This window comes from Mus pahari, chromosome X, assembly GCF_900095145.1.
Source record: "Mus pahari chromosome X, PAHARI_EIJ_v1.1, whole genome shotgun sequence".
Taxonomy (NCBI): Eukaryota; Metazoa; Chordata; class Mammalia; order Rodentia; family Muridae; genus Mus; species Mus pahari.
Window position 1 is genome coordinate 88,541,786 of NC_034613.1, and position 19,794 is coordinate 88,561,579.

Consider the following 19,794-nt stretch of genomic DNA (forward strand, 5'->3'; position numbering starts at 1 on the left):
TAGCTCTGGCTGTCCTGGAACTCACTTTGTAGACCAGGCTGGCCTTGAACTCAGAAATCTGCCTGCCTCTGCTGCCTGCCTCTGCCTCCTGAGTGCTGGATTAAAGGCGTGCGCCACCAAGCCCGGCGTTATATTGTTCTTTTAAGAGTTTCCTAGGTCTGTCTGTTGACAGCAGTAAAACCCTAACTAAGACACTAGTCTTGCAGAAGACCCCACCCACATGATGGCTCACAACTAACTGCCTGTAACACCAATTCCAGGAGAGCTGATGCCATCTTCTGACTTCTGCTGGAACTTCATGAACATATGCACACATACATATAAAATAAGCACACACAGCCATAAAAACAAAAAGCAAAAACAAAAAAAAACAAGCCATCATCATCAACAACAAGGTCATCATTGTGGCTTTCCATTTGTTCAGTGGTATTAATCTAAGAAAGCATAGAAGTAAGCTGCCTGTACAAACTCTCCACATATGTCATGTTTTCTTGTAGTGACATATAAAGATGAATAGCTCAGAGCTACAAATAACATCTCCACTTTCATAATACCAACAAAGAAAGCGAGCTACTTTGCAGCACATTATTGACTGGCAAATGTGTTGCAATATCCTACAATGTTCAACTATAGCCCAAAGCAGAGAGGTTATGATTTTTAAAATCATATTTGAAATAATACATTGTAACAATAAGGAAAATAGACTAAAATTATTAATGTCACAATAAATCAATTGCTTTATGTTTTTGTCTATACTTTATCTGAGCATTTCATCTCTATATAATTACAACCATGTTATGATTATGTCACGTTAGCTAGACAGATTCAGAATTTCAAGAGGGGAATAAAGAATAACACTGTGTTATACTCACTTTCTGCAAAATTTTCCATACTTTTTGATAAAATCCAATTGGTACTCTATTTAGTGCTCCATCTAGCCTTCTCCTGCGTTGCCATTGGCCTTGACGACTATCTTTAGATGTATGATGATCACACACCGTAGGAAAAGATCCACTACTTGCAGCAATACAGGCTGCAGGGGACTTGGGAGAAGAACAAATGTAAATCAAAAGTGACCTCTTATCCTGTGATTGAGTATCATAACACTGTTATATTTTAATTTCAAAACCTAAAAGTTATAAACAATGTATAACTCAGTGAATTGTAAATACTCTATAGCATGGGGAAAGCACACACTAAATGAAAGAGCCAATGGAATGAAATGACTGTAAAGCAAGTCAACCTCTGTACAGCTTGCAGTGCTGAACTCTGTATAGTCACTGATGTTCTGGGGGCGGGGTAACCAAGGGGACCTCCACCTCAGAGAAGGAAAGGGGGGCTGGAGAGGGACTGTGTGAGGAGGGAACCAGGAAATAATCATTGGGATGTAAAGTGAGTAAATAAGTAAATTAATGAAAAATAAATAATTTATTTCTTTTATTTTTTGAGATTATAATTCTTTCATTTCCCTCTTTCCTCCCTCCAAACCCTCCCATATATCCTTTCTTGCTCTTTTTCAAATTCATGGCCTTTTTCCCATTAATTCTTATCCCATACACATACACAAGAATAATTTGCTCAGTCTGTACAATGATACCTGTATGAATGTACTCAAGGCTGACCATTTGGTATTGGGTAACTAACTGGTGTGCTGTTCCCTGGGGAAATCATTATATAGAGTGCTCTGGTGATTCGGAATAACAACCATAAAAATACCAACAACACAGGACATTCCCAACTGTCTGCTTATCTGGCTTTATCTGTTTAACGTCTAGCTGCTCTCTGGTTTTGTTTGTCACTTTTATGACTTTTTAACACAAGCCTCTGTATGTTACTTTTCTACTGCTGAGATAAAACACCATGACTACACCAACTTCTAAAAGAAATCATTTAATTGGGCTTATAAATACACCCTTGGGACTATCATTAATGATAGAGCAGGTTACACATATTTTTAAAAGATGAGATCTGTTTAAATAGTAGAAGCCAACAGTCTGATTTAAAAAAAAACCCTAAGAAGACGATCAATTCCTTTTTAAAACAGTATTGAAAAATAGGTCCAGGCTTGCTGGCGCACACCTTTAATCACAACACTTGGGAGGCAGAGACAGGTGGGTCTTTGTGAGTTCGAGGCCAGCCTGGTCTCCAGAGTGACTTTCAGCATAGGCAGGGTTACATACAGAGATCCTGTCTTTTTTTTCCTCTTTAAAGAAACATAAGGCCAAACTGTATGAATAAATATAAAAAAGCATGTCTGAGAACTCTAAAATATACTGAAATAAACTACTTAAACAAACGGAAGGAAACCCATGGATCAGAGGACATTAGTAAGAGGGTAATTTTGATCTACAGATTGAACACAGCCTTTATCAAAGTCCCAGTTGAATTCTTGGCAGAAATTAACAAGTTGATTCTAAAATTCCTGTGAAAATTTAAGGAACCTATGCTATCCAATACAATCTTTAAAAGGAAGAAAAAAGTATGAAGACTCATATAGTTCAATTTCATAATGCACTGTACAAAGCTATAGTAATTACAACTATGCCATACTGACTGACATAAGATCGACCCACAGATCAATTGCACAAATCAATTGCAGATAAATAGCACAAAATTCAGAAATAAATCAATCCCATTTTGTTTAATTAATCTTCAATAAAAGTTTCAGAAGAATTAAATGAGAGCAAAAATAATCTTTTAAACAAATGGTGCTGAGCAACTGGATATCCACATGCCAGAGAATTAAATAGCACACTATTTAACACCATGCACAAAAGTGGGAATCCCAATGGAATTTTGGCAAAAAGAAAGAAAAGGAAGACAAAGGGCCTCAAACCAAATAAAAAACACAAAAAGGGAAATCAAAACAAACAAGCAAAAGACCAATAAGATTAAAAACAAAACAAAATAAAACAAAAAGCCCACACTCAAACTGAACAAAACAGCCCCCCCCCCACCAAATAAAATAAAATAAAAAACCCTCCAAAAAACCCACGGAATTGATTTTGTATTTGCTTGGGGCCTACCCTGGAGAGTTTTAAAAAATAGAGTCAACACAGCAGACCAGAACAGAAGACAAGCATGCTGTTTTTGAAAAAGTCATTTTTACAGGCTTGGCATTTCATTTGGAGTCTGGAAATGTGGGCGTTCAGGTGGATATCACCATTCCCCAAACTAATCACTACTCCTAAATTGCTTGTATCAACACTGTAGTTTGTTTAGAATACCTGCTTTCCTCCTGGGAGTCTAAGTTTGGGGTATGTCAGACAGAGGCTCTCTGTATGACTAGCTCCAAAGACCCGAGTTACTGTGCTGGGTCTTTAATTGGCTATTTCGGTTATCAGCACTTCACCTGCTGTAACTATTCACTGGAGGAATTTTAGTACATCCTATAGATGGGGAGTACTCTAGAATCTTGTGTGCATTTCTATGGGTTTCACCCAGTACACCCTTTTCTTTTGCTGATTTTGTTGTTAAGTCTTTTAATGTGTGATTAATTCTGTGACTCCTACTAAATTGCTGAAGCTTAGGTAGTCTTAGGGAGTATCTCCTCCCAATATAATCGTAGTTTCAAATGTAACAGCTAAAACAATTTTTAACAAAGCCCTTAGAAGAAAAAAATAGCACTAAATTTTTGTAGTGTTGATTTAGGTAAAGCCTTCTTTGATAGGAACAATAAAAGAAAAAATAGAAAAACTGACGTCTGATAAAACAGACCTCTTCAAAGAACATCAGTAAAATGAAAAGGAGGTCCACATAGAGAGGGAATACATGCAAGCCACATATTCTGTAAGGATGTTGTATTTAGAATACATAAAGAATCCTTGCAACCCCCAAATATAAAACACACAATTAAAAATAGGTAAAAAAAAAATCAGGGAAATGTAAATTAAACCTACTTTGAAATTCTACCTCACCAGCTAATTGTCTTGGTCATGAAACTATAAAGGTGACAATGAGAGGAAAAGGGGGTGCTGAGGGAGGAGAAGAAGGGAGACAACAGGTGACATGAAAGTGGGAAAGAGACTACAGGAGATGATAGAAGGGTACAAAGGGGGGATGGGCAAGGGAGGCAAAGAGAGCGAGGAACAAAAGCAAAGGATGTTTGAAATGTCACACTGAAACCTAGTGTTTGTATGCTAATCAAAATAATGGGCAGATGATCGATATTAAACATTTCTCCAAACATAAGCAAATGGCCATATCAATGTCATTGGGCACAGAGCAATGATAAAACAAGACCCCACTAGGATGGTCAACAACAAAAGAAAGACAAGAATAAGCACTGGGGAGGGGGTGAGGAAATTAGAATGCGTATACAATCAGGAATGTGAAGAGGTTCAGCTCTGCAGAAGTCTAATAGTTTCTAAAAATGCTAAACAATTATCCTAACCCTCTGCATTGGTTAAGACTGATTGGGATCTCATAAAATTGCAAAGCTTATGTAAGGCAAAGGACAATGTCAATGGAACAAAACAGCAACCTACAGATTGGGAAAAGATCTTTACCAACCCTACATCCGACAGAGGGCTAATATCCAATATATACAAAGAACTCAAGAAGTTAGACTCCAAAGAACCAAATAACCCTATTAAAAAATGGGGAACAGAGCTGGAGAGATGGCTCAGTGGTTGAGTACCGACTGCTCTTCCATAGGTCCTCAATTCAATTCCCAGCAACCACATGGTGGCCCACAACCATCTGTAATGGTGTCTAGTGTCCTCTTCTGGTGTGTCTGAAGAGAACAATGGTGGTGTACTCATATGTATAAAATAAATAAACGAATCTTTAAAAACAATGGGGAACAGAGCTAAACAGAGAATTCTCAACTGAGGAAACTGGAATGGCTGAGAAGCACCTAAAGAAATATTCAACATCTTTAGTCATCAGGGAAATGAAAATCAAATCAACCCTGAGATTCCACCTCACACCAGTCAGAATGGCTAAGATCAAAAACTCAGGTGACAGCAGATGGTGGCAAGGATGTGGAGAAAGAGGAACACTCCTCTATTGCTGGTGGGACTGCAAGCTTGTACAACCACTCTGGAAATCAGTCTGGTGGTTCCTCAGAAAACTGGAAATAGTTCCACCTGAGGATCCAGCTATACCACTCCTGGGCATATACCCAAAAGATGCTCTAACATATAACACGAATACATGCTCCACTATGTCCATAGCAGCCTTATTTATAATAGCCAGTAGCTAGAAAGAACCCAGATGTCCTTCAACAGAGGAACGGTCCAGAAAATGTGATTACATTTACACAATGGAGTACTACTCAGCTATTAAAAACAATGACTTCATGAAATTCTTAGGCAAATGGATGGAACTGGAAAATATCATCCTGAGTGAGATAACTCAAAAAGGACATGCACGGAATGCACTCACTGATAAGTGGGTATTAGCCCAAAAGATCAAAATACCCAAGATACAATTCACAGACCACATGAAGCTCAAGAAGAAGGAAGACCACAGTATGAATACTTTGGTCCTTCTTAGATGGGGGATCAAAATACCCATGGGACGAGATACAGAGACAATGTTTGGAGCAGAAACTGAAGGAAAGGCCATTCAGTGACTCTCCCACCTGGGGATCCATCCCATACACCGTTCCCAAACCCAGACACTATTGTGGATGCCAACAAGAGCTTGCTGACAGGAGCTTCATATAGCTGTCTCCTGAGAGACTCTGCCAGTGCCTGACAAATACAGAAGTGGATGCTCACAGTCATCCATTGGATGGAGCATAGGGTTCCCAATGAAGGAACTAGAGAAAGAACCCAAGGAGCTGAAGGGGTTTTCAGACCCCCAGGAGGAACAACAATATGAACTAACCAGTACCCCCAGAGCTCTCAGGGACTAAACCACCAACCAAAGAGTACACATGGAGGGACCCATGGCTCCAGCTGCATATGTAGCAGAAGATGGACTAGTCAGTCATCAGTGGCAGGAGAGGCCCTTGGTCCTGTGAAGGCTCAATGCCCCAGTGTAGGGGAATACCAGGAAGTGGGAGTGGGTGGGTTGGGGAGCAAGGGGAGGGGGAATGGGATAGGGGGCTTTCAGAGGGGAAATGAGGAAAGGGGATAACATTTGAAATGTAAATAAAGAAAATATCTAATAATAATAGTAATAATAGTAAAGAAAAGCATTCCATTGGTTAGGGCCCTGGACCATACAAAAAGAGAAAAGCAAAAATGGAGCGGACGTGAAGTGGAGAGGCGCATGTATTGGCAGTGGCTGGGAAGAGTGGAAGGGAGTGTTGAGGGTAGCCATAATTAAGATACATTGGTTATATGTATGCAGTTATAAAAAAAGAAAATTGTAAAATTTTAGCTTTTAAAAAGGAGCAAAGGAGCTGAGAACCAGCATTCGTCTGTCTCCTAACTGCGGGTTCAATGTGACCGGATGCTTCATGATAATCATAGCGACAGCACATTCTCTCTGTTGATAATGTCGATATAAACCTTTACGTACAGATTTTTACATAGACATGTCTTAGGGTATATATTGCTGTAATTAAAACACCGAAAGCAACTTGAAGAGGATTATTTTCTTACATCACAGTCCAGTTACAGTCCTAACTGCAGGTTCAATCCTGATATAATAAAACATCCTGTTGCCATGTTTTCCCTCACATGGTGGACTGTGCCCTCAAACGGTGAGCCAAAATACACCATTTAACTTTTCATAAGTTACTTTTTTTAGGTATTTTTTCACAGCACACAGAAAAGTAACTAATACAGCCCTGTGGAAATAGATGTGAGAGAAATGACAAATATATATGTCATTTGGGAAGAGGAACTCTCAAACACAAAAATGTTTCCATAACATTAGGCTGTAGCAAAGTCTTAGTGCATTTTCTTAATTAGTGATTGCTAGAGGAAGGCATAGCCCTTTGTGTGTGGTGCCGTCCCTGGGGAGGTGGTCCTGGACTACATAAAAAACCAGGTTGAGCAAAGCCAGTAAGCAGAACTCTTCCCTGGTCTCTACATCAGCTTCTGCCTCCAGATTCCGGCCCTGACTTCCCTCAAGAATGGACTGTAACTGGACTGTGATGTAAGAGAAAATAATCCTCTTCAAGTTGCTTTCGGTGTTTTAATTACAGCAATATATACCCTAAGACACATATCTATGTACAGATCTGTACATAAAGGTTTATACCAACATTATCAACAGAGAGAATGTGCTATAGCTATGGTTATCACTGTGCAATAAAAAGGAATGAAATAAGCCGGGTGTGGTGGCGCACGCCTTTAATCCCAGCACTCGGGAGGCAGAGGCAGGCGGATTTCTGAGTTCGAGGCCAGCCTGGTCTACAAAGTGAGTTCCAGGACAGCCAAGGCTATACAGAGAGACCCTGTCTTGAAAAAACAAAAAACAAAAAAAACAAAACAAAAAAAGGAATGAAATAGCAATGTGTGCGATGATATAAAAACTCTGAAAATTAAGCTAAATAAAGGAGAAAAATTTTTTCTAAATAAAGGAGAAAATTCATTGGTTAAAATGATTATTTGACAGATTAGATTCAGAAATAAATAAAAAATGAAGGATGATAGAAATATTTTCTNNAGNCGGGTGTGNTGGCNCANGCCTTTAATCCCAGCACTCNGGAGGCAGAGGCAGGCGGATTTCTGAGTTCGAGGNCAGCCTGGTCTACAAAGTGAGTTCCAGGACAGCCAGGGCTATNCAGAGAAACCCTGTCTTGAAAAACAAACAAACAAACAAACAAACAAGAAAGAAAGAAAAGAAAAGAAAAGAAAAGAAAAGAAAAGAAAAGAAAAGAAAAGAAAAGAAAAGAAAAGAAATATTTTCTAGGAAAACAATTTCTGTCATTTTAATTTCCTAAATCACTAATGATCTTACCATTAACATGGAAATCACAAAGCTGGCCAATTTTTCTTAGTCTAACACTTAAAGTTAGCCAAAATATTATTTCTAGTAGCTCTCTTCTTCAATTTGTGAGAAATGAAATCATAACTTGCTATGATTTAAACCAAAATATATATGATTAAAATATATCTTATGTATAAGAAAATGTCATAACCAATCTCATTGCTTCATAGCTTAGTATGTTCTAATGAAGTGAATAAAACAAATATGGAAGGAGTTTAATTAGAAAAGAATCTTCCTAAACTGTGAGCTTCATTGTACCATTTTCATTTTGTTCAATGCCATATCTCCCATGCATGACATAAAGTTGGCATTTAGTTCATTTACTAACTGAATTACATCTCAGGGGACCAGCTACAACAGAGTACCTTTGAAATGTAAGTGCCTCAGAATTCCCTAAAGAGCATATTAGAACAGACTGCTAGGGCTTAGCCCAGTCTTTCTGATTCAGCATCACTAGGATACAGACCAAAATCTGGATTTTCAAATAAATTCCAAACTGATGTTCATGTTGTCTAGTCCACTGTCAGATGCACAGTGATGCATACTTGCAACAGCTCAAAGAATGAATATATACAAGACAAGTACTTATTACATTGTTTTATTTTCTTCCTAAAAGAAAGTGATTGAACTCCCTTTCCTAACTTACCAGGAAAGAAACAGACCTCTCGCTTTTATAGGAAGTTCTTTTATAGTCATGCTACTTCTGGATCAATTTATTTATTTAGGTTTTTAGCTTTAGATTTATTTTATGTGTATGAATATCTACCGCAGGAGTACTTTAAAGTTACAGATGGCTGTGAACGTGGATGGTGGGAATGGAATGCGGGTCTTCTGCAAGAGCAACAAGTGTTCTTAACCACTAAGCCATCTCTCTAGCCTCCAATTTGTTTCTTTTTTCTAATAGTCAAATACTATGTTATGATCCACATAACATTATATCAAAACACTTGTGAATGAAACATGAGATAACATAAAAGGAATTACCAGAAAGGACGGTGACATCAAATCTATACCCGAGGGATGACCACCACTAGTCTATAAAAGAAATTGAGAAAGTAAAATTTTTTAAAGAGGTGAGATAAGGCAAGCATTATTTGTGTCTAAAAAAGCTATTAGTAGTTGTACATTACAGAGCATTTAAGTAATTAGCCAGTATGTTATCATTAAAAGCCCAAGAAATAAGCTTCCTCTAAATGCAATGGTAAAGGGTAAACTAAATTAAAAACTACCCTGAAATACCTTTGCCTAGAAATTAGAGTACTGGTAAGTAGCAAAAAGCAATGCAAACTACCACATAGGCATGTAGGATGGAAAGCGATGTTATAAATCAAAAAGTAATGACAATGTAGTCTCCCTAGCCTCTAAATTAGTCTTAAGCATTCGGGTTCCATTGAAGATCTGTAGGTACTGAGTGTATAGGAGAAAAACCTTGAGTAGCTGGAAAGGTCAACTTTAATCTAGATGGCAAGAAGGACTTCGAGTTCCAATAATATAAAAAATTTCGTAGGTAATACCAGACGTCTATAAAAAAAAACTATAATGTGAGCTGGGTGTGATAGTACACACATTTAATCCCAGAAGTCTACAGGCAGAGGCAGGCAGGTTTCTGTGAGTTTAAAGGCTTGCCTGAGCTACATATTGAGTTCCGGGATAGTCAGGCTACCTAGAGAGACCTTGTTGCAACAAAACAAAACAAATCCCAAAACTATAATGCACTTAGCCTATCACCCTCAACCAAAACAAGGATTGTTACCCAGTCACACCAATGAACAATTATTTTGTACTGAAGTTGTCCTTTCCACTTTCAAATAGGAAAATGTTCAGATAAAAAAGTTACCTGGCAAGAAGTGTAGCATGTGACTTTTTTCTTTTAAAATATATTTGGTATTTTATTTGTATGTTATGTGTATGTGTGTTGCCTATGTGTATATCTGTGGACCACATGCATATAGTGTTTGTGGAGACCAGAAAGGGTGCCAGATTCTCTGAGTCTGGAGTAACAGATACCATGAGCCATCATGTGGGTGCTAGGAACTGAACTCAGGACCTCTGGACAAGAAGCCAGTGCTCTTAACCACTGAGCCATCTCTCCAGTCCATCTTCTTATATCAGTCTTCCTCTTTCATAAAATACAAACACCAAAGGATATTTAAGGAAGGTACCCAAACTTCCTTCAAAATTAAGCTTTAAGAACTGGCTTATTCTCCTAAATGGTTTCAGAGCTCCCCTTTAAAGAAACAAAATCTTCATTTGCCTCTTTTCTCCATGAGGTTTTAATGCCCTAAGCTATTATGATTCTACCTTGAAAGTAGGAGGGCTTTTAAGCCTTTCTTATGAAGTGCTATTAATAACTATATAAGTGATCTCTATAAGCATAGTCTTTAGGTCACAGACCCTAGATGAGAGCTTACTACTATCATTCTTCTACATGGAATTAGTACACAGTAGTAGCATTAAGTGGACTCAATGGGTTTGACAAGATGAGTCCATGAAGTTGTGTGAGGAAAGTGGAAGGGGGTATGGAGAAGGTGGAGGGGAATGACTGAGGATTAGATTTGATCCAAGAGTATTATATGCATGTGTGGAATTCTCAAACAAAAACCAAGTTATACTAGAAGGGCTTACATTAGCACCTTCTCAATGTAGATATCCTAAAATCAAACAGTTTCTCACAGCTTTAAAAGATGGTGATGTTGTATAATGCAACACGCCATTCATTGTTAGCAGCAAAGGAGGCTCTAATAAACTGTTGAGCAACTGTGATTCCTAGTCTGTTTAGACATGGCTCTTCTTCACCTACACAGTAGCACTCACACACCTCTCTAGCATTGATAAAGTCAAATTTTGGAATAAAATCTAATAAAACACTATTGTCCTTTATGTTTATGGTACTTATACATGTTAAAATCTCCAAAAATATTTAAAAATAAAACCTTCACCTAATCTGCTATACTCTCTTGTACCTATTCTTTTTTTCTAATTTTTGAAGGACTAATATAATTTGAAATTTTATGTGTATACATTTCTTGCCTGCATGTATGTATATACACCATGTGTGTGGCTGGTGCCCATAGAGCCAGAAGAGGATATCTGATCCCCTGGAACTACAGTTAAGGACACTTGTGAGCTGTCATGTATGTGCTGAGAACTAAACCTGGTTCTTCCATAAAGACAGTGAGTGCTCTTAACTACTAAGACATTGTGGGGCATTGGGCTATGCACAGACAGGCTGGTCTCCAGTCGAGCTGAGGTTTGAACCCCGGAATGGTGATAATTCACCTACATGACACAGTAGGCGTTCCCTCATGCTCCTGGAACTCTGGCTCCTGTCTAAGTTACCACCCCCCCCCCACAACCCTAACAAGAGAAGCATGGCTAGAAGTCATGTAGGCAATGTCCCAAGCTTCTGACCTTCAGGCTAAACTCTTCCCCAGTTACCTAGCAACAGAAAAGATAGTAACAGACTGTAAAAGGGGCTGTTTGGCCCCTCCTTGCTCTCTCACTCTTCTCACTTCTTTGTTCTCTTGTTCTTATTCTCCTCTCCTCTCACTCTCTCCCTCTTACTCTTTCTCTCTAGCATTTCCCCTCCCCTCCCCTCCCCTCCCCTCCTCTCTGTCTTTCTGCATTCTCTCTTTCCCCCTGCCTTTCTATAATAAAGCTCTAAAACCATAGAGAGTCTCTGCTCATCAAGGCTGTGCTTGCTCTCACATGCATGGGAACGGCTCTTCCCTCAGCCCTCTCTCCCATAACCCTGGGCTACAGGGTATACCCTGGGCCCCTTTTGGTTTCCGGGCTGCCCCTTGTCCACCCCCCATCGAGTGGGTCAGAGGCTTAGATGCCCACCCGGGGCAGAGTGGAAAGCTTCTGGCAGCCCTCCCACATCCGCCTGTCCAGAGCATAGGTGGAACTCTGGCAGAACATGGCTATCCTCCCTCCCCACTCCTTCCCCAGGCCCCTTTTTAGTTCCCACAAGACATCTCTCTGGGCCCTGTGGTTTTTTGTTTGTTTGTTTTGCTTTTTTAGATTTATTTATTTTTTATGTATGTGTATGAGTATTTTGCCTGCATGTACATCTGTGTACCATATGCATGCAGTACCCATAGAGGCCAAAAGAAAGCATCAAATCTGGAACGGGAGTCACATTGTTGTGAGCCACCATGTTGATGCTGGAAAACAAAACTGGGTTCTTTGTTTGCAAGAGAAGCCCCTGCTCTTAATTGCTAAGCTATCTCTCCAGCTAGCTATTCTTAAAAGCAGTAAGTCTGTCTACTTTTATAAAGAAAATCCATTATAAATTAGACATTAATTGTAATAAGAAAACTTGGGACATTACTTTCTTGCTACCTGTTGCCAGGTATTTTCTTCCTAAAATTAAGTCATTTGCTCTACAAAAGGGAGGGCTGTCTACAAATGGTTGCTATGGGAGAGATTCTATGGTATGTCATTACTTGTGGAAAGTTTGTGAGATAATGCATGCTATGGCTAGTTAAAAAGTTGTTATGGCTGTTTAAAAAGTCTTCCTTGTTTCACCTGACTCTCCGTGGAGACAGACAACCTACGAAATTCCACCTGAAAAATAAATGGTTCAAGTTACACTCAGGATGGGGAACTAAGGAAATGAGCACGACAAAGTCTGCTTCTAAAAGGGGTAGGAAAGCCAGTCAACATTGAAAGATGTCTTGGTTCACCTGACTCTCCGTGGAGACAGACAGCCTACGAAATTCCACCTGAAAAACAAATGGGTCAAGTTACACTCAGGATGGGGAACTAAGGAAACGAGCGCAGCAAAGCCTCATTTAAAATGATGCTTTGGTTTGCATTCTGTTTTTGGACAGTGTCTCCGGTATTCCTGACCAGCTTCCAGCTTCCTTTGTAGCTGAGGCTGGCCTTTACCTCTTGATCCTCCAACTTGTATCCCCTGTGTGTGGGGTTATAGGCATGCACCATCATGTCCAGCTAAGAATGTTATTAATTATGACTACATCCATAATTTTTCAGGTTATATCTTACCTGCTTTATCTCACTTTTTAACTGCATGATTCCAGTTCGTTCAGTTTTTGTTGCTCCAACTGCACCAATTTCATGGATGGAAATAGCAGGACTCACATTTGAATCAGTGGGACGAACTGCATAGAATAAGATATCAAAGAAAAAAGAACAATCAGTCTCATTTTCTCTATCATTTTTGGTTTTAACTTAATTAAAAAAAAAACTAGTATAACCTTGCTGTTTTAAGTGTGGTTCTTAGACCAGCAGCAACAGTACCACAGAAGATATTGACAGCAGAATCTCAGATCCCATATCAGGCTAATTTAGAATCTGCATTTTAGAAATACCTCCAGCTTGAGGAGTACTATTTTCTAACTTTAAAATAGATGATGATGATGATGATGATGATGATGATGATGATTTTTTGAGACAGGATTTCACTGTGTAGCCCTGGCTATCCTGAAACTCGCTCTCCCTTTGTAGACCAGACAGGCTGTACTCCAACTCAAAGATCCACCTGCCTCTGCCTCCTGAGTGCTAAGATTAAAGGCCTGTATCACAATCACCTGGCTATTTTTATTATTTTTATTTGTTTGCTGTGTGTATGTATGTGCATGTGCACATGTGCAGATACAAATGTATGCCATGTGTGCAGAAGAAGGAGCTGGGTTCCATGGAGCTGGAGTTACAGGCAGTTGTGAGCTGATCTGCATAGGTGATGGGAACTGAACTGGGAGCCTCTGGATGAACAGTAAGTACTTTTAACTACTGTGCTGTCTCTCCAGCTCCTGTTTTCTAACTTGTGCAGGGAGTGGAGGGGTCCTAGGGAATGAAGTACCGAGTGAGAGTGTGCTGTTGACACTGGCGTGGCCATGCCAAGGACTCCGATGCCTCTGCCCCATGGAGGTGAGTGGCAAAGCCTTCCCCAGGTGAGGATCAGGGGCTAGCAAAGCCCTCCTTGGGAATCTGAGTATGAATATTGACAGTGTGTACAGAAAATATCTACCTTAGTTGCCTTTCCCCGATGTTTACAGCCTTAAGGTTGCTCCTATGGAGACTCGCTATCCCAGGCTCCTTGTTCAGACATATGCAATAGTCCCACCACCTGGTTCAACTGTATATGATAAACACTATCAATAGGACAAAATGGCATCCAATAGATTGGGAAAAGATCTTTACCAAGTCTACATCTGATAGAGGGCTAATATCCAATACATACAAAGAACTTAAGAAATTAGACTCCAGCAATCAAATAACCCTATTAAAAATGGGGTACAGACACTTACACAATGGAGTACTACTCAGCTATTAAAAACAATGAATTTATGAAATTCTTGGGCAAATGGATGTATCTGGAGGATATCATCCTTAGTGAGGTAACCCAATCACAAAAGAAGTCACTAGATATGCACTCACTGATAAGCGGATATTAGCCCAGAAACTTAGAATACCCAAGATACATTATGCAAAACACAAGAAAACCAAGAAGGATGACCATCGTGTGGATACTTCATTCCTCCTTAGAATAAGGAACAAAATACTCATGAAAGGATATAGGTACAGAGACAAAATTTAGAGCTAAGATGAAAGGATGGACTATCCAGAGACTACCCCATTCGGGAATCCATCCCATCATCAGCCACCAAACCTAGATACTAATGCACATGCCAGCAAGATTCTGCTGAAGGGACCCTGATATAGCAGCCTCTTGTGAGGCTATGCCAGTACCTGGCAAACACAGAAGTGGATGCTCACAGCCAGCTATTGGATGGAACACAGGGTCCCCAATGGAGGAGCTAGAGAAAGTACCCAAGGAGCTGAAGGAGGCTGCAACCCTGTAGGTGGAACAACAATATGAACTAACCAGTACCCCCTGAGCTCGTGTCTCTAGCTGCATATGTAGCAGACGATGGCCTAATCGGCCATCACTGGGAAGAGAGGCCCCTTGGTCTTGCAAACTTTNTATGACCCAGCACAAGGGAAGGCCTGGGCCAAGTAGTGGGAGTGGGTGGGTAGGGGAGTAGGGGCAGGGGGGTATAGGGAACTTTCGGGATAGCATTTGAAATGCAAATAAAGAAAATAATAATAAAAAATAAATTAAAAAATGGGGTACAGAGCTAAACAAAGATTCTCAACTGAGGAAACTCGAATGGTTGAGAAGCACCTAAAGAAATGTTCAACATCTGAAGGGGTTTGCAACCCCATAGGAAGAACAACAATATCAACCAACCAGACCCTCCCCCAGAGCTCCCTGGGACTAAGCCATCAACAACATGGCTCCAGCTGCATATATAGCAGAGGATAGCCTTGTCATGCATCAATGGAAGGAGAAGTCCTTGGTCCCATGAAGGCTCGATAGGTGCCCCAGTGTAGGAAAATTGAGGGCAGGGAGGTAGGTTTGGGTGGGTGGGTGGAGGAATACCCTCATAGAAGCAGGGGGAAGGAGGATGGGATAGGGAGGTTCCGGGAGGGGGGAAACCAGGAAAGGGTTTAACATTTGAAATGTAAATAAATAAAATATCCAATAAAAAGAAAAAAGAGAAATGTTCAACATCCTTAGTCATCAGGGAAATGAAAATCAACCTGAGATTCCACCTCACATCAGTCAGAATGGCTAAGATCAAAAACTCAGGTGACAGCAGATGCTGGAGAGGATGTGGAGAAAGAGGAACACTCCTCCATTGTTGGTGGGATTGCAAGCTTGTACAACCACTCTGGAAATCAGTTTGGTGGTTCCTCAGAAAACTGGACTTAGTATTACCTGAGGACCCAGCTATACCACTCCTGGGCATATACCCAAAAAAATCCTCCAATATATAACAAGAACACATGCTCCACTATGTCCATAGCAGCCTTATTTATAATAGCCAGAATCTGGAAAGAACCCAGATGTCTCTCAATAGAGGAATGGATACAGAACATGTGGCACATTTACATAATGGAGTTCTACTCAGCTACTAAAATCAATGACTTCATGAAATTCTTAGGCAAATGGATGGAATTAGAAAATATCATCCTGAGTGAGGTAACCCAGACACAAAACAACACACATGCACTCACTGATAAGTGGATATTAGCCCAAAAGCTCAGAATACCCAAGATACAATTTACAAACCACATGAAGCTCAAGAAGAAGAGAGACCACAGTCCTTCTTAGATGGGGGATCAAAATACCCATGGAAGGAGTTACAGAGACAAAGTGTGGAGCAGAGACTGAAGGAAAGGCCACCCAGAGACCGTCCCACCTGGGGATCCATCACATATACAGTCACCAAATGTAAACATTATTGTGAATGCCAACAAATGCTTGTTGACAGAAGTCTGATATAGCTGTCTTCTGGGAGTCTCTGGCAGAATCTGACAAATACAGAGGTGGATGCTCACAGCCAACCATTGGACTGAGCACAGGGTCCGCAATGGAGGAGTTAGAGAAAGGACTGAGGGAGCCAAAGGGGTTTGCAGCCCCATAGGAGGAACAACAATATGAACCAACCAGTAACCCCAGAGGTCCCAGGGACTAAACCACCAACCAAGGAGTATACATGGAGGGACCCATGGCTCTAGCTGCATATGTAGCAGAGGATGGCTTTGTTAGGCATCAATGAGAGGAGAGGCCCTTGGTCCTGTGAAGGCTTGATGCCCCAGTGTAGGAGAATGCGAGGGCGGGGAGGAGGGAGTGGGTGGGTGGGTGGGTGGGTGAACATCCTCATATAAGCAGGAGAAGGGGGAATGGCATAGGAGGTTTCTGGGGGGGAAACAGGGAATGGAGATAACATTTGAAATATAAATAAATATGCAATAAAAACAAACAAACAAACAGACAGACAGACAGACAGACAAAAGAAAACATGATAAGCATTGGGGATGCTGTGGTTTCTTCATCAGAGCCCAATCCACAGATTCCAGCTTTTCTGTGTGTCTGCGTGTCTGTACATGCTTGTCTTTTCTTCATTCCCTCACTACCTGAGTCAGCTCTCTCCCTGGAGGCCATGGAAGGACACAATAAGACTTAAATAATACAAAACAAAAATAAAACCAAACATGATAAAGTCTGGCTATCCCTCCACTTGAAAAAGTTTAACCTAAAGTTAATAATTGAACATATGAGATCATCCTTTTTCTCACTTCTTTAGGTTTTTGTTCTACTTCTTTAGGTATACAGCATAAGTGATACTGTAAAAACCCAGAGTACATGCTGGTTTTGATCAACACATGCTGTACACATGTACTAAAATAATACTTGCAATTTCAGTGATATATAAAATTAACACCTATTCATTAAAATGTAAAACTGCACATGAAGATTAGCTTCTGATTCTCTAGAGGTATAATTTAAGGTTGAAAGGACATAGTAGATATGTTGCAACTACCAACATACACACACGCATAACATTATCAGTTCTGCTGAATTACTGACAATGTGAATACAATAGAGATGCATACTGTGGGTTTTTAGTTGTCCTCCTGACTTAGGAAAAGGAAAGGTAATTTACTACATAGTTAAAAAGGAAGCATGAGGGCCAGCAAGATGGCCCACCAGGTATAAGTCCTTGCTACCTAGTCTAATGACCTGAGTTCAGTTCCTGAGACATGTGTTGGAAGGAGAGAACTGACTCCTGCAAGTCACTGGCTGGCCTCCACAGGAGTTGTATGTGTATGTTTCCAAAACATTTTAAAACGTGTGGTATGTGTAGGGGGCGCATAGAGACAGAGGGAGGTAGGGGGAGTGTGTGTACGAATGAGCAAACATGTCTGCCATGGTATGCATGTGGAGGTGAGAGAACAACCTTGAGTTTGGTCCTTGACTTCTCCCTTGTTTGAGACAGGGTCTCTCCAGCACAATGCTGCATATATTGACTAGCTGGCCCACAGGCTTCCTGAGAGCCTCCTGTCTCTGCCTCCCATCTCCATATGGGAGTGTGTTGACTAGTTTGTTTTTATTGTTTTTTTTTGTCAATTTAACAGAAACTGGAGTCATGTGAGAAGAGGAAACCTCAACTGAGACAATGCCTCCAACAGACTAGCCTGTAGGAAAATCTGTCAGGGTCTTTTCATGGTTAATGGTTCATGTGGGAAGGCCCAGCCAATGGGGACCAGTGATCCTTGGTTGCAGAAAGAAGAAACTGAGGGAGCCACAAGGAAGCCACGAGGAGCAAACCAGTAAGCAGCATTCCTTCATGGCCTCCACAGCAGTTCCTGGCCTGCTTGCACGTTCCTGCATTAGCTTCCCTCAGTAATGGACCGTGACCAGGACTTGTAAGCCAAATAAACCCATTCATTCCCAAGTTGCTTTTGGTCATGGTATTTATCACAGTAATAAAAGCAAACTAGGCCATGGCTGAGGGGGGGAATTGCAGACATAAGCTACTGAGCTCAGCATTTATTTATTTATCTATCTATCTATTTATTTATTTATTTATTTATTTATTTATTTATTTATTTACGTGGGTACTAGAGATCCTGACTCAGCTCATCAAGCATGGGCAGCAAACACTTAAACCATCAGCCCTCCCTGGTCCAAAACCTTCTGTTAAATTGAATTTTTCTTTTAGATTTCAAGTATTGTTCCAAAGATAACTTTGCTTTTACATGTTTTATTTATTGGACTTCTATTTATTTGGAGCCAAGAGCTCCTATGATAAAGAGCAACATTTTAAAACTGAGGACTAAAATTCAGTTCCCTAAAGTCTAAGTCCAGTGCTTGGGGCTTACCGCTTCGTTCCACTCCAAACTCTTTGCCACTGAGAATGTGATGTAGGAGATTCTTCATGGCTGAAGGACTCAGATTCATCAAGCCCTCTGTGGCTTCTTCAGCTAATGGACAGAAATGCAGGCAGAATGAAGTCTAGTTTGCTTCCCATATCCTCGTTTTCCATTTTCTCCTTGAAACAAGCTCTCACTATACAGTCTAGCTAGCCTTAAACCCATCATCCTCCTGCCTCAGCCTGTTAAGTGACGTAATTGCAGGAACATGGTGACCACAATTGGTCTGCTCATGTCGATGTGTTCTCTCCTTTCTTCTATGATGGAAGCTGTACCCTCTACTTCCTTTCATTGGATTTCTAAGTCACTTTAGAAGATGCATGTTATATAAATTTCTAACACCACATAATTGGCTGTTCATACAACACTAGGTTTTTACTATTTAAGAACAGACTGTGGCCTTCCTCAGCCTTGAGCAGGCTGAACAGACCTTGAATGTTTGCTGCAATGGGCTTAATGATCTAGGTGATTGCACATGCAACTTCCTACAGGAACTTAGAAGAATAAACTGCCTAATGACCTTGATTTGCAACATAAACCAGCTGAAACAAAGAATGGGTCTGTGGACTCTCCCTATATAAAATAAACACAGTGATGAAAATTAAACTTGGAGCCTTGATCAGAACCTTTGTCTTGGCTTCATCCTTCTCTCGCATCCCGTCCTTTTCATTTCCAGCTCCCCTTTCAGGTACCCAGTTTGTCCATGGCTGCTGGATGACTACAACAGACTACCTAGATTGTAGATTAGCTGTCTCGTTACTTTCTTCTTCATTCTGTTTCCACACTGTTGTGTAACTCCCTACAGTCTTTATTTGAAGGTGAAAAGAATGAAAGTTAACAAGAGAAATGGAAGGCTTTCAGAGAACAGCAATGAATGTACATGCTCACAGTTAAACTCAAGAGGTCTCAGTGTATATGGTTAAAAGAGAACAGACATGTGAATTTCTTAAGAATACTAAGGAGAACTTGAATGTGTTCATCAACAGTAGTCATTTTTTGAAGGGAACTGCATATAGGTCATCATTTTAAGCCATGTTAGTACAAGCAAATATGACACATAGCATCTGATTTTGAAAGGTTTACCATTCATTTTAGAGAGATAGAACATGTAAACAGGAGAAATAAAATAAAATAAAAAATAAAAACAAC

The 19,794-nt window shown here is 40.2% G+C and overlaps 1 protein-coding gene across 6 annotated transcripts in view; it reads right to left on the bottom strand.

Moving 5' to 3' along the window:
* Phka1 (phosphorylase kinase regulatory subunit alpha 1) overlaps positions 1–19,794 on the bottom strand; it is a 136,480-nt gene that overhangs the window by 6,495 nt on the left and 110,191 nt on the right. For 3 of the 6 annotated variants that reach the window (XM_029534350.1, XM_029534353.1, XM_029534352.1), the window contains 6 exons: positions 18,595–18,696; positions 12,904–13,019; positions 12,582–12,620; positions 12,424–12,462; positions 8,878–8,928; positions 873–1,043 (listed from right to left, as the gene is read on the bottom strand). In XM_029534350.1, the coding sequence (XP_029390210.1) occupies positions 873–1,043; positions 8,878–8,928; positions 12,424–12,462; positions 12,582–12,620; positions 12,904–13,019; positions 18,595–18,696 (518 nt within the window). The remainder of the gene's footprint in view (positions 1–872; positions 1,044–8,877; positions 8,929–12,423; positions 12,463–12,581; positions 12,621–12,903; positions 13,020–18,594; positions 18,697–19,794) is intronic. The other 3 variants (XM_029534351.1, XM_021187453.2, XM_021187458.2) reach the window with 1 other exon arrangement.